Source organism: Artemia sp. Qi Xiang Cuo, chromosome 3 (genome assembly GCF_049724085.1).
Source record: "Artemia sp. Qi Xiang Cuo chromosome 3, ASM4972408v1, whole genome shotgun sequence".
Lineage (NCBI taxonomy): Eukaryota > Metazoa > Arthropoda > Branchiopoda > Anostraca > Artemiidae > Artemia > Artemia sp. Qi Xiang Cuo.
In genome coordinates, this window is record NC_142796.1 from 18824638 (window position 1) to 18839193 (window position 14556).

The 14556-nt window shown below is 34.6% G+C and overlaps 1 protein-coding gene across 2 annotated transcripts in view; it reads right to left on the minus strand.

Moving 5' to 3' along the window:
* The window catches only part of LOC148953835 (apoptosis regulatory protein Siva-like), a 50017-nt gene that overhangs the window by 14139 nt on the left and 21322 nt on the right, over nt 1-14556 (minus strand). For both annotated transcript variants that reach the window (XM_089085664.1, XM_089085665.1), the window contains exon 3: nt 5440-5609. In XM_089085664.1, the coding sequence (XP_088941790.1) occupies nt 5440-5609 (170 nt within the window). The remainder of the gene's footprint in view (nt 1-5439; nt 5610-14556) is intronic.

Genomic DNA, 14556 nt, shown 5'->3' on the forward strand with positions numbered 1-14556 from the left:
ACCCACCAAAATTTACATAGCTACGTCGCTTGGTCATTTTTTCACCAGAAAATTTGACATCTTCTATTAGAACTTACACTAACTATTGACAAGAAATAAATAGAATAAAAATAGAAATACATAACACAGATAGATGATTCAGTATTACACTGGGTGATTGTTTTGCATAAATCTTTTTCAAAATCGTTTATCTGAGGCTGTTGATATATACGTCTTTACAGCACACGCGCTCCCTCCTAATGGCACATCTGTAACAGGGAATTTCCAGTTCCTATGCCTTGATCGATAAATCTACTCCAATATTCAAAGATCCTCTCCTGACAGTATTTACAGAGCTATCGCTCCGTCAGGCATATTATACACAGCTCCATTTCGGAAATTTCTTGGTAAAACGTGAAAAGTCTAAAATTATCGCTTTAGTTTTCCGATTTGCTCAGTACCTTTTAAAATGGCTATTTTGGACATGAAATAGCATCCTCAGTCAGCATTACAACCTAGCTGACAAAGTTAGCAGCAGCAAAAACTCCTTAGTCGCTAAAAATTAAACTTAAAGTTCTAACACAGGAAAGGGTAGGCCTAAGACTACTAGGTTGAGGGTATTTTTCTTTTTTTTTGTCTTTTGTTTCAGGAGTTCGCATTTTTATTACTGCTGTTTTTATTCCTAAGTGTCTTTTCTTTTGTTTCCTTTTATTTACTATTCTTTTTGTATTTTTCTTTCTGAACTGACTCCGTACACTTGTTGAATTCAACAGATTTCGAACATACTATATTATTGTGATTATATTAAAGTTAGCCAAGACCCTTTTTGTTATGTTCGAAGGATCGACACGACAGACATGATATGATATTTGTAAAAAGCTAAAAACTGATACGTTATACAGTTAAAATATTAAAAGCCTTAATGAGCCATGGTTAATAAATAATAAAAAAAAATCACAACAGCATAAAATTCAAAAACAAATACACATCCTTGAACCCAAACTGAATTAATAATCAAAGAAAATTGTCCCCATGTTCCATACCCATGCATCCAACCACCTTCTTAATCCGTTGGATGCATGAAGGAGGCCTCCTTCTTAATCCATCGAAAATTTCTATTACTTAATGCAATTTCAACTCGTTCCTCCCTTTCAAATTTCCTCAATCCTTTTAATTCCTTTCAAAACCCACACACAAAAAAAGTGAAATTATCCTTACCATTCCTGCATATTGAGCAAAAATAAAACGCAACATTTCCACCATTAATGAACTAAGCTTTATTCATAGCTCCATTCACTGTAGTGCTTAAAAAATAACGCGTTTCCTTTCACAACAACGACGAATCGTTTTTTTTTTTTTTTTTTTTTGCTTTCACAGAAAGTTGTCATACTTCTCATTGCAAATTAGTCAAATCGAACAGTTCATGTTGACGAACTGTAAGTAAGAAGCGATGCGGCTCAATAGTAACCAGAACTATAAAAAACGGAATTTTGAAATCAATAGACAAATAAAAAAAATCGACTTATTATGCTGGTCCCAAAATATAAGATTCATTCAGTTTAGAGTTAACAATCAAAGGCTACGAGCCTGAGAAAATTCGCCTGATTTTTGAAAAAGGGGGAAACACCCCCAAAAAAGTCAAAGAATATTAATGAAAATCACATCACTAGATTCAGGGTGTCAGAGAAAACTACTGTTGAAGTTTCAAGCTCTTATCTGTAAAAATGAGGAATTTTGTATTTTTTACCAGAAGAAAAATCACGGATGGGTGTTAATTGATTTATTTATTTTTGGCTTGTTTTTTCCCAGGGGTGATCGTATCGAACCAATGGTCCTAGAATACCGGGAGAGTGCTCATTCAAACTGACATTTAAAGTCCTAGAACCCTTTTTAAGTAACAAAAAATATTGGAGGGGAACTAGCCCCCTTCCCACGCCCTTTTTCCCAAAAGTCGTCTGATCGAAATTCTGAGATAGGCAGTTTGTTCAGTGTAGCTGAAAGGTACAATAACTGTCTTTGGAGATGATATGACCCCCAGAACCACTTGAGAAAGGGCCACAAGTTACAAGATTTGTCCATTATTTACATATAGTATTTGTTATAGGAAGTGTACCAGCATTTTTAAAGGAAGGGAAGATTTTCTGTGGATGGATTTTGTACGGGGAGAATTTCCCATTGGGATGGAAGCTTCCGGGGGTGAAATTTCCAGGGGACATTTTACACGGTGGGATTTTGCCAGAATTCGTACCCGAAATGTGTTTTATTTGTTTTACTTTCTCGTTAGTGACTTCATTTTACATGTAAAGATTGGGGAAATTGTCTGGGGAAAATTTTCAGCGAAGTTGAAATTCTCTGGGGGATTTTTACGTGAGGGGGGGGGGGAGATTTACCACAGAAGAAATATCAGCAGGAGAAATTCTCTGCAGGAGATACTTCCCATTGGCCGGGGAGATTTCTGGGAAGTATTTCCTTAAAAGGATCAGAAATTGAAAAAAAACAAGTCCTTCTTTAAATCAAAGTATACGGAGTATTTTTCAGGCGGAATCGTAAGCAAAAAATTTTCTGGGGGAATTCGCAACGAGGATGAAACTGTCCAGGGGTAATTTCCTGGCAGAAGGATTTTTCACGGAAGGAACTTTCTATGGAGGAATTTCTCATGGGGGGGATTGTCCACGGAGGTGGATTTCCTGGGATTATTTGAAAAACGATCAGAAATTAAATTTAAATAAAACTAATTTTTCCTTCTGAAAGAAGGAGCAACATTAAAACTTAAGACGAAGAGGTATTATTCCGTATATGAGGGAGGCTGACCCCTCCTCAATACCTCGCTCTTTACGCTAAAGTTCGATCATTTGTCTCAATTCTTTAAGAACGATTCCTGAAATACAAGGGTCGTGTAATTAGGATGTGAACCTTTCTTGAAAGTACTTTTAAAAATGTAGCATGAAGAGAGGGCATGGGCGCCCATAAGCTGGATCCCAGGGGGGGGGCAAACCTCATCTAATTGGCACTTTAAATGCTATATAATAGAAATCTCAAAACAAAAATATAAAAATAATGTAACATCATTCATCCAGGGGGGGCCGTCGCCCCCCCCCCCCCTTATGGGCACCCATGAGAGAGGGGCATTGAGGAGGGGGAAGCCCCCATCACATAAGGAATAATTTCTGATCGCTTCAATGTTGCTTCTTACTTCCAGTAGAGAAAACTTGTTTTTTATTTAATAAAATCATAAGAAACGGTAAGAAAATAAACTGCAGTCGTTTCACATTTTTCTTTATTCGAAATCGGGCAAAAGTCACTTAAAATCAATAGATTTTCTGTAGACCCAAAGAAAATGTCGGTAGAAAGAATCAATATACATGTGTCTACGACATGATCTCAAATTAATAAGCGAATAGTGACATTTCACCTATTTTTGGCAAACACGAGAAGATTTTGAAATTGGTAAAAAAATATATTTTCCAGTGACACGCAACAAGTTAATAAGCCCTTACCTTTCAACAGAATTAGGGACGTTTTATCAATTCCAATCATTTTATTTGTAGCCTGTACATGAAGAATCTCAAATTTAGAATTGTATTACTTCTATTTTCACGTATATAATTATACTTTGATTTGAAAAGCAAGCTTTTTTTCTAATTTAATATGTTTCAAGGTTCGCAATTTCAGGTATGTATGTCTGAGCCATATATCCCCAATTCAAATAAAACCCATGTGGATTTCTTTGGATTTCGTTGACCAAAATTTATTTCAAATAAGCCATAATAAAAATATCGGCATTTATCGGTAGATTGGGAGATACAATTTCCAATCAAGGAATTTTCAACAACAAAAAATAGTGAGATCTCTCGATAAATTGGAAAGTACGAAAGCAGTGTTCAAAGGTTACTTTTCTTTGCTTCTTTCTATTTCTTTGGTCAAACAGATACCGAAGTGTTTTCTTATGTTAGGGGGACCGAAAATGCACAAAAAAACCTTTTTTATGCAACTTTTCCTCTTTTTGACAAATGTTTAGTTCTTTGGCTTGAATAGCCAAATAGGGTTTTTGATAATACCCTGAAGTTTGGTAGTTTATAATAACAGGTTCTAGGGCTGAAAAGAAATCTTATAAAGAGATAACAATTATTATGCATAGGTTCTTAGGCAAAAAGTCATAATAACTTTTAAGGAACTTTTCCTCTTTTTTAAAAATGTTCCGATTATTTTGTTTCGCATTTACTGGAGGGAACAAACTGCTACCCAGTTGAAACCCCTGCTTAAACTGTACATAAAAAGTGGAAATGAACTGACAATTTATATCCACTAAGTCTAAGCCCGTACAGAATGAGAGGTTTTATGGTTAAAAAGAAAGTGCGGATTTAGGCCGAAATCCACAAGGTTTTGAAGTATTCTTACCAGTTTTTTAAAGTTTACTAGGAGGAGAGAAATCTTTGAATGAATTCCGTGGCTGCAGCTCTTTACCATGGTCTTGGCTATTAAAATATTTATTTAATATTATTATTATAAGCCTTAACGGTATAAATTTAGGACCAGTACTGGTCATAAGGAGACATGTTAAGAAAACATTCTTAATTCATAATATACATAATAATCCTAGTTAACATATTTTTGCTGGGGAAGCACCTTTATCATCACTATTTTCACTGTTGTACAATTATTTCTAACAAAATTGGGAAAAATAAACATATCTGATTGCATTTTCCCGTTTTCAATTATTCTATATAGGGAATATATTCTATATTATTCATCACTGCCATCTACCAAAAAGATATAAATAGGCTAATATTAGGTTGTTAAATATAAATAGGCTTAGGTTAGATTAGCTAGATGGCTCTTGGGTGTTTGTTTTAAAACGATTTTCAAGACTTTGAGCAAAGACAAAATACTGAAAAATGTGATTCTAAAACTGGAAAAACAAGGAAAATAGTGAGGATAAAAGTGCTCCCCTTGGATAACATGTTAACTAGGATAATTTTGCAGGTTATGAAGTAAGAACTGTTTTCTTAACATGTCTCCTTAGGACAAGTACTGGTCCCAAATTTATACCGCCTTATCTATAGCCTACGCACAGTAAACAAAAAATGGAAAACAAACCAAGTGCAGTTTTATGTCTATCAGTTTTCATTTTCCTATGGATTGGCAAACCATTGGAAGAAGAACTTATAAAAGTTTTAGTCGTCGATCCTCGAAGCATACTAAAGGCATCTAAACCTCCATAGCTTCTACATTTTTAGAAGAAACAGAAAATTTACAACGAAATATTTATACTGAAATAAAACATGCTGTTTTGCTAGCAAAGGCAATGGATTCAATTTCTTAATTACTTAATACCCAGTGTAAAAAGTATATAGAAAAAGAAAGGAAAAAGACAGTAGCAAAGTATGAAAAAGAGAAATACAGGAAAAAAGAGAAGGTGACAAGTCGTTGGCAGATGAAGGACTTAAAATGTACAAATACCTCCATATTCGTATCACATTTTAACAGCTGCAGATTCGAGGTAAGTCTCATTTGATCAGAGGGCACAATGGATTCTTGAACTTGCATTCTTCCATCACAAACATCCACTGACTCTCCTTCAACAATGGATACATTTTTACTCCCTCGGTAAAGGATGCCCAAGGTTTTTTCTATAAAACAAAAGAAAAAAAAGCTCAAAATGTCTTTATGGATATTTTTAATAAATTACAGATGCATAAGAAAAATCATGTGCCTTTTCCAAATGATATCTCCGATATAATACACTTGTTTACACGAAACTTACTGAACAAACAAAGAACTTCTGAGAAAAAGATTACTTCTGTTTCTTTTTTTAGATTGCAGTTTACCAGATTGACATAGCAAACACAAAATTGTCAAAGCACACACCTAGCATGGCAAAAGTAACAGGCTGATAAATGACAAGGCAATAAGACTACAAAAAGAACTTCTCCAAACTTTTGAGATCTAACTCAAGGTCAACGAACTTCTGAGAAAAAAATTAATCCCGCTTCTTTTTCTTCCCCGTTACACAGTTCACAAGATTGAAATAGTAAACAGTAAAAGCACACACCTAGTTTGGCAAAAAACTTCAGCTGGATATATAACAGTGCATCCAGCCTACAAAAATAAGACTCATAACTTTTGAGATAGAATTCATCCTTATTATGATATCAGTGTAAATTAATCTTAGAAAAAAAAAATTAGAGTAAAGCCAAGACAGATAGTCATTGTCTGTGGTAGTCAAAAAGAAAAATTTGGTCAAAATGATGAAAGGTTTGACAGCCTAATAAGACTAAAGCCAAGACAAATAGTCTCTGTGACAGGCAAAGCTGGCATAACTTTTTCAGAGTTGTGTAAAATGATTATTTTCACTTCTTCATGATAGTCTATCATCTTATGGCAGAACTAAGGCATATAGGCATGCAGTAATGGTAACTCAGAGAGTCTCTCAGTTCTTTGAGCAATTTGAAGGCGATTGGAGACTAAAAAATGATTCAAAAATTCATGACCGACCATGTCCATACGACTTGCAGGCGGGTGGGCGACCGAGATTGTTCGTATCATATGGGCTTTGCCTACTGGGAAAGCCCAACTGGAAAAAAAAAATATGAAAATTTGGTCAAAGTGATCAAAAACTTCAAAGCCTAGTTAGAGTAAAGCCAGGAGAGATAGTCTCTGTGAGAGGTAAAGCTGGCTTAACTTTTTCAGAATTGTATAAAAATGATTATTTTCACTCCGCTCCTCAACGCCTCGCTCTTTACGCTAAAGTTTGACTCTTTCTCACAACTCTATTTTTTAAAACAATAAAAACTTTAGCGTAAATAGCGGGGCGTTGAGGAAGGGAAAGCCCCTTTCATATATAGAATAATTTCTGTTCGTTTTAAGTTTTAATGTCGCTCCTTACTTTCAGTTAAAAAAAAAACTTGATTTCGATTTAGACTAATGAAGCAGTGTATGACCATGACATATAAGAGACCTCAAGCTCAAAAACTAAAGTTATCCTTTTGTTCTCATGATGTTAAATTTGATATTTGCCGAAAAAAAAAGAACATTAAAGAACTTTTGGAGGACTAAGCTGAGTTGATGAGAAGATTTTTCTAATCTATTTGGAATTTCGACCTAGACTGATGAAGCAATGTGTCACATAAGTGACCTCAAGCTTCAAGACTAAAGTTACCCTCCTTTTCTCATGATGTTCAATTTGATGTTTGACGAAAAAAAAAAAAAAAAAACATTAAACAATTTTGGGAGGACTAAGTCGAGTTAATGTGAAGTTTTTCAAATATATTTTAAGTATTTCGATCTAGACTAATGAAGCAGTGTATGACCATGACATATAAGAGACCTCAAGCTCAAAAACTAAAGTTACTCTTTTGTTCTCATGACGTTAAATTTGATATTTGCCAAAAAAAAGAACATTAAAGAACTTTTGGAGGACTAAGCTGAGTTGATGAGACAATTTTTCTAATCTATTTGGAATTTCGACCTAAAGTGATGAAGCAGCGTGTCACATAAGTGACATCAAGCTCAAAGACTAAAGTTACCCTCCTTTTCTCATAATGTTCAATTTGATGTTTGACGAAAAAAAAAACATTAAACAATTTTGGGAGGACTAAGTCGAGTTAATGTGAAGTTTTTCAAATATATTTTAAGTATTTCAATCTAGACTAATGAAGCAGTTTATGACCATGACATATAAGAGACCTCAAGCTCAACAACTAAAGTTACCCTTTTGTTCTCATGATGTTAAATTTGATATTTGCCGAACAAAAAGAACAGTAAAGAACTTTTGGAGGACTAAGCTGAGTTGATGAAGATTTTTCTAATCTATTTGGAATTTTGACCTAGACTGATGAAGCAGTGTGTCACACAAGTAACATCAAGCTCAAAGACTAAAGTTACCCTCCTTTTCTCATGATGTTCAATTTGATGTTTGACGAAAAAAAAAACAACATTAAACAATTTTGGGAGGACTAAGTCGAGTTAATGTGAAGTTTTTCAAATATATTTTAAGTATTTCAATCTAGACTAATGAAGCAGTTTATGACCATGACATATAAGAGACCTCAAGCTCAGAAACTAAAGTTATCCTTTTGTTCTCATGATGTTAAATTTGATATTTGCCTAAAAAAAGAACATTAAAGAACTTTTGGAGGACTAAGCTGAGTTGATGAGAAGATTTTTCTAATCTATTTGGAATTTCGACCTAGACTGATGAAGCAGTGTGTCCCATAAGTGAGATGAAGCTCAAAGACCAAAGTTACCCTCCTTTTCTCATAATGTTCAATTTGATGTTTGACGAAAAAAAAAAAACATTAAACAATTTTGGGAGGACTAAGTCGAGTTAATGTGAAGTTTACGAGTTTAATATGAACATTAAAGAACTTTGGAAGGACTAAGCTGATATTAATCTATTTGGTATTTCGACCTAGACTAATGAAGCAGTGTGTCACATAAGTGACATCAAGCTCAAATACTAAAGTTACCCTCCTGTTCTCATGATGTTAAATCTGATGTTTGCCGTAAAAAAAAAAAAACTGATTAACCAGCGTGTCACATAATCGGCAAAAATCTATAAGACCTTAACCCTTTGGCTGAACAAAAAAACAAAATCATAACAGAATGACGTAACATCAGAAGTAAGATAATAACAGACTGATTAGCCAGAAAACGGGACTAATAACTTTCAAAGAAACAAGATCGCAAATAGAATAAGTTCCGTTTTCCATAGAACCGATAAAATCAACTGGCACAATTGATCGGCACTTCCAAAAGCTGCCAGCGGCTTGTTGGGGCCTATATACGATTTTTGTAAAAATATTCACGGCAGTGCTTCCACTATCCCTGAATTTTTCAGACTTTCTAAATTCCTATGTAAGAAAATTAAATTCTCCGGAATCTCCCCAAAAATTACCATCAACGAAAATTAACAATATGTATGTCGTGCCAACTTCCACGTATTTGCAACTGCAAATTTTCGGGGAGATTCTGTGGAAATAAATTTCTCTTTCGGAGAAATTCGGGGACGGCATAAAAATCTGGGGATAGTGAAGGCAAAGCTATATAGTTTCATTTTCAACCTTTAATACATAAATCGATGAGTCACTAACCAGCCAAATTTCCAATTTCTTTTTCATTATAGACTGTTTGTTTCATATTTATTTTTAAAATTACTATCGATAAAAATTTTATAGATAAAAATTACTATCTTTTTTCATTATACATTATTATATATTTTATTATTCAATAGCATTGTTTAGAGCTGCTTCTGTTTATGAATGCCAATAGTGGGTAGAATAATAATTTTAATTGTCTCGGCTGCTCAAAGCCTATGGTAAGCTCGGGATGTATTTCTCTGTGAAACTTCGATTTTTCAAAATGGTTCTGTAAGCTTTTTGGATTTTCGAGAAGCCTTTATACCGAGCGGGATAGGAGCTAGTGCCCATTACCGTGGCCAAATAGACCATCGAAGCACTTGGAAAACTTTTAACCGAGCGTCCTGGGTGGCCAGGGAAAAAATTGAAAAAAACAAAAAAGCTAGCATGTTTTGTTTTCCGTCACGTTTAAATATTCTTATGTAAACATAGTTAAACAAGAACAGAACAAAAATTTCTAGCGTAAAAAATTGAATAATTGCACAACTGAAACATTCCTAATTCCGTTTTTTTTTGTATAAAATCAAACAGACCTTATCATAAAGCAAATAAAAACCAGAAGAGCTAACTAGACTAGGACCATTAAATAATACTAATAATACACAACTTCAAACTTTTCTAGGCTATGATGCAACCATCTCAAAAGTAGTGCCAAACTTTCAGGATAAACCTACAAAAAAGAAACAAGGAATGGAAGAAGTTAGTAAATTTTTAGGAAATCAAATCTACTTTTAACATTTTCAAAGTAGCATTGCCGCAACTTAGCTGAAGTTATTCACGACAGCCACAAATGTAGATCAATCATGGGAAAACAAATTAAAGCAAAAGTCTGAAGTTTTAGGCGAGGAATGGGGGAGGAACTTCTAACAAAATGCAAAAATAGGCAAATTCCATAGATAATTCAATAAGTTTTATACCTGCCCTCCCCCCTCCTCCCGAGAATGGTCATGCCTTGACTGAATGGTGACTGCGACAAACAAATAGAATAAATATATCCCAATATTCAAGCGGATTCAAGTTTATTTTAACGTTTTCAAAGTAACGAAATTCCAACCTTGTGAACATCGATATTCGTCTGTGCATTCATGCGCTTAAGTACAATCATATCCGTATCTTTGCCAAAGATTACACCAATTGTTGAAAAGTACTAAAAATATCTGATTTCTTTTCATAGGAATAGTGAAGCTAACTTGCTTCGTTTTTATTGATTGGTATCATCTTTAACAGAAAATTAAATAAAAAAAACAAGTTTTTTAAACTGAAAGTAAGGAGCGACATTAAAGCTTAAAACAAACAGAAATTATTCCGTATATGAAAGGGGCTGTCCCCTCCTCAATGCCTCGCTCTTTACACTAAAGTTTTTTTTTGTTTTAAAAATAAATTTGTGAGACAGAGACAAACTTTAGCGTAAAGAGCGTGGCGTTGAGGAGGGGACAGCCCCTTTCATATACGGAATAATTTCTGTTCGTTTTAAGTTTTAATGTCGCTCCTTACTTTCAGTTTAAAAAACTTGTTTTTTTTATTTAATTTCTGATAGTTTTTTAGTTAATGCAGCTTTTATTTGCATAAAAATTTTACTTTTCTTTTGCTAAATGGATGTCTTTACAAATTAACTTACGTAACTAACTTCTATATTCGTATATTTTTCTTCTTGCAAAAAATACAAAGTTGCAGATTTTTGCAGATATGAGCTTGAAACCTATGTGATAGGGTTTTCTGCTACGCTGAATCTGACGGTGTGATTTTCATTAAAATTCTTTCACTTGTAGGGGATGTTTCCCCCTCTTTAAAAAATCGAGTAAATTTTCTCAGGCTCGTAGCCTTTGATGAGTAATACTAAACTTAATAAAATTTATATATTTAGGATCAGCATTATAAACACATTCTTTTGATACATTTATTGACATCAAAATTTCGTTTTTAAAAGTTTCGATTACTATTGAGCCGTATCGCTTGTTTTTTTATTGTTTTTTTTTATTACGTATATGTTATTACGTATATGAGGGGGTTATACCCATATTCAATAACACGCACGTTAAGTTAAAAATTAAAAAAAAATATTTATTCACAAACCACTGAATAACAAAGGCCGTTTAATTAGAATAGATAGCTCTTTTGAAAGCACTAAAAAAAAAATGTAGCGTAAAGAGCAAGGTATTGACTTGGGGGAGAACCCCCTCACATACGTTATAATTTCTGTTCGTTTTAAGTTCTAATATTCCTTCTTACATTTCAGTTGAAAAAACTTGTTTTTTTTACTTAACTTCTGATCGTTTCTTAAATAATGCTTGGAAATCCGGCGCCCCCTTCATAGAAATGTCCCTTACCCCAAAGAAACATCCTCCACGGAAATATTCTCCAGAGTAATCCCTCCTCTAGCCCCCCCTCCAGAAAAAATCCTTCCTGAAAATGGATGTATACTTCCCAATAACCAATAAATAATGCTGGCAAGTCCGGCGCCCCCTTCATAGCAATGTCCCTTCCCCCCTGACAACGTCCTTCATGGACAGCTCCTTCCCTCTAGCCGCCGCCCCTCGCCGGCCCCCCCCGACCCGCAAAAATCTCCGCGGAAAAAGTCGGGAGAAATCCCAATAACCAAGACTATAGTTTAACAGTGAGTAAAGTTCATAATTTTCAGCCCTCCCCCTGGGGACTTTGGGGGATCAAGTCATCCTAAAAGACATTTTTATCATATTTTTGACCATGTTGAACAAAATGACTATCTCAGAATTTTGTTAGTGTGACTTTGGGAAAAAAATAAGCGTGGGAGGGGGCCTAGTTGCCCTCCATTTTTTTCGGTGACTTAAAAAGGGCACTAGAAATTTTAATTTTCCGTTCCAATGAGCCCTCCTACGATATTCTAGGACCACTGGGCCAATACGATTACCCGTGGGAAAAAAAAAACAAAAAAAACAAACAAACAAACAAATAAAAACGCATCCGTGATCTTTCCTCTGGCAAAAAATGCAAAATTCCATATTTTTGTAGATAGGAGATTGAAACCTCTATAGTAAGGTTCGATGGTATGCTGAATCTGATGGTATGACTTTCATTAAGGTTCTATGACTTTTAGGGGGTCTTTCTCCCTTTTTTTGAAAATCAGGCAAATTTTCTCAGGATCGTAACCTTTGATAGGTAGGACTAAACTTGATGAAAGTTATATATTTGAAATCAGCATTAAAATCTGATTCTTTTGATATATCTATTGGTATCAAAAACCCGTTTTCTAGAGTTTCGGTTACCATTGAGCCGGGTCGCTCCTTACTTACAGTTCGTTACCACGAACTGTTTGATTAATCTTAAGTCTTAATATCTTAATAAGTTGGTCTTAATCAATCATAAACATTAATCATTGCTAACAGTAAAGAGTTCACTTTGAGAACTTATTTATCGATTTCTCTTTTCTAAACTCAATCCAATTTAATGCAGAATCCTAAAAATGAAGCGAACAATTAGTTTCTATATTGAATTAATTTGGCTAAGTGTTTATTTATACAGACATTTTGAGATAGAAAATAAATGTTTAAGGAACCCTCTTGAGCGTTTATACACTAGACATTACCACAATTGTTTGCACAAATAAGTGAAGGCAAGGTATTTTTGACACGCGATTAGGATTCCCCGGTACAGAAATATTAGGTTAATATACCGTGAACGGTGGGAGGCTGGTTTCTCTCACCTAATCTTGATGTCTTCAACACTTCTTAAGTTTTTCATACAATTTGCCCGTTTCCTATCATTTAGACCGATGACAAAATGTGCCTTTTGTGGGTTGAAGGGTGAATATTATCTGTAAGCAGAGCCGTTCCTAGGATTGGTGGCATCCGGGGAAAAATTAATTACAGCCCCCCCCCTCCCTCCCAACTCAAATATAAGCAAAAACAACCGGATCAAAGCGAAAAATTTGATCAAGGTGAACAACCCTCCAGCTGCGGCACCAGGGCATATGACCCGGTTGCCCCCCCCCCCTTCCCCCAAGGAATAGCTCAGTAAGCGTCCAAATTAAGCGAAGTATTATCTTGTTTCAACATCATGCATAAATTTATGTACCAGCCTGTATACCAGGGCCCCAAAATATGGCCAGTAGGTTAGCTGAATTAATGGAAGTAAACAAATAAAAACAAACAAAGCAATTTCAATACAATTCTCGTTCCCATTTGACGTTTTAGCAAGCACTCAATCACATATAAAATGCACCGACGTAAGATAAGCAATAAAACAACATTTATTTCCAAGAGTCTAATACAAGTTCTAATAGAGCCGAATTCGCTTCTTATGCTAAGTACAGAACAAACGAAGTAAAAAAAAGTAAAAAAAAGGAAAGAAGGGGAGAAAATTAGCATTTTATAGAGAAGAAAACGTTCTTCAGAATCTTTTGGTAAGAAAGGCGAAAACAGTTATTTTTATTAAGGCAAAACGTTTGTAAGCATCATTGCGGCATTTGTTGTAGACGGTGCATGCTTTTGTTATGCACACATTCTTTATTTCCAAGAATTATTTCCAAAAATGATGTGGCGTTAGAATTTTACAACAAATTCTTACCAAAAAAATTCAATGTCTTTTTTTAAAGTAAATTTTTGAGCTGTTAAATGAAATTATAGTGAATAATAATAGATATAGAATCAGAAAGGTAGGCAAGGAGGAGCGGGGAGATTAATCGATAGAAAATTTCAATGGGGAAATTAATTTTCAGTTAAAATTGTCAATCCCCTTGGTCAACTCGAGGTCAAAGCTGAATACTTGTAGTTACAGTAACGATCAATTTTCAAATACAAACGAAAGGGTATACCTAATTTATTTGGGTAGGGAGGAACCAATCTGGAAATGAGTGCTCAAGTTCGCCAAAATCCCTAAAGCAAACATTTACGCCAAAAATAATTGAAAAATCTCAGACATCGGAATTTTTCCGGAGGGAGGGAATGGGCCCAAAGGACCCCCCTAAAAAAAATACATGGTCAACCATAAGAAATCCAAAGCATTTTCAGAAATTATTTGTGTGTGCTGGATCAACAGAAAATGGGGTGACCGAACTGCCAGCTGGTTGTCTTAATCTTTGTACCAGTATCGCAGTGGATGCAATAAAGTTTGTCTTTGCATGATTACAATAGTTTTTTGTTTTTTTTAATTAAAATTTGTAGACTTCTTCAGTGAAAGAGGATTGAATTCATCATTAATTTATTAAAAGAAGAAAACATGAGCTAAACTACTAACAGCCCCCCAAAAAGTTAACAAGCACTTGTAGCAGGATGGCTAAACTGCATAGTAGTTTTGGGTGATAGAAAGTGTGCTAAAGCAGTACAATAAATCTGAAATAGCAACAGGTTGAAACACTGGATTAGCATTGATAATAATTCAAAAAGAAGAAAAAACAGAAATTCAGTACTTCAAATACGTTTCAACCATAGGTATATTTCATCATTATATAATTCACGGCGCTACC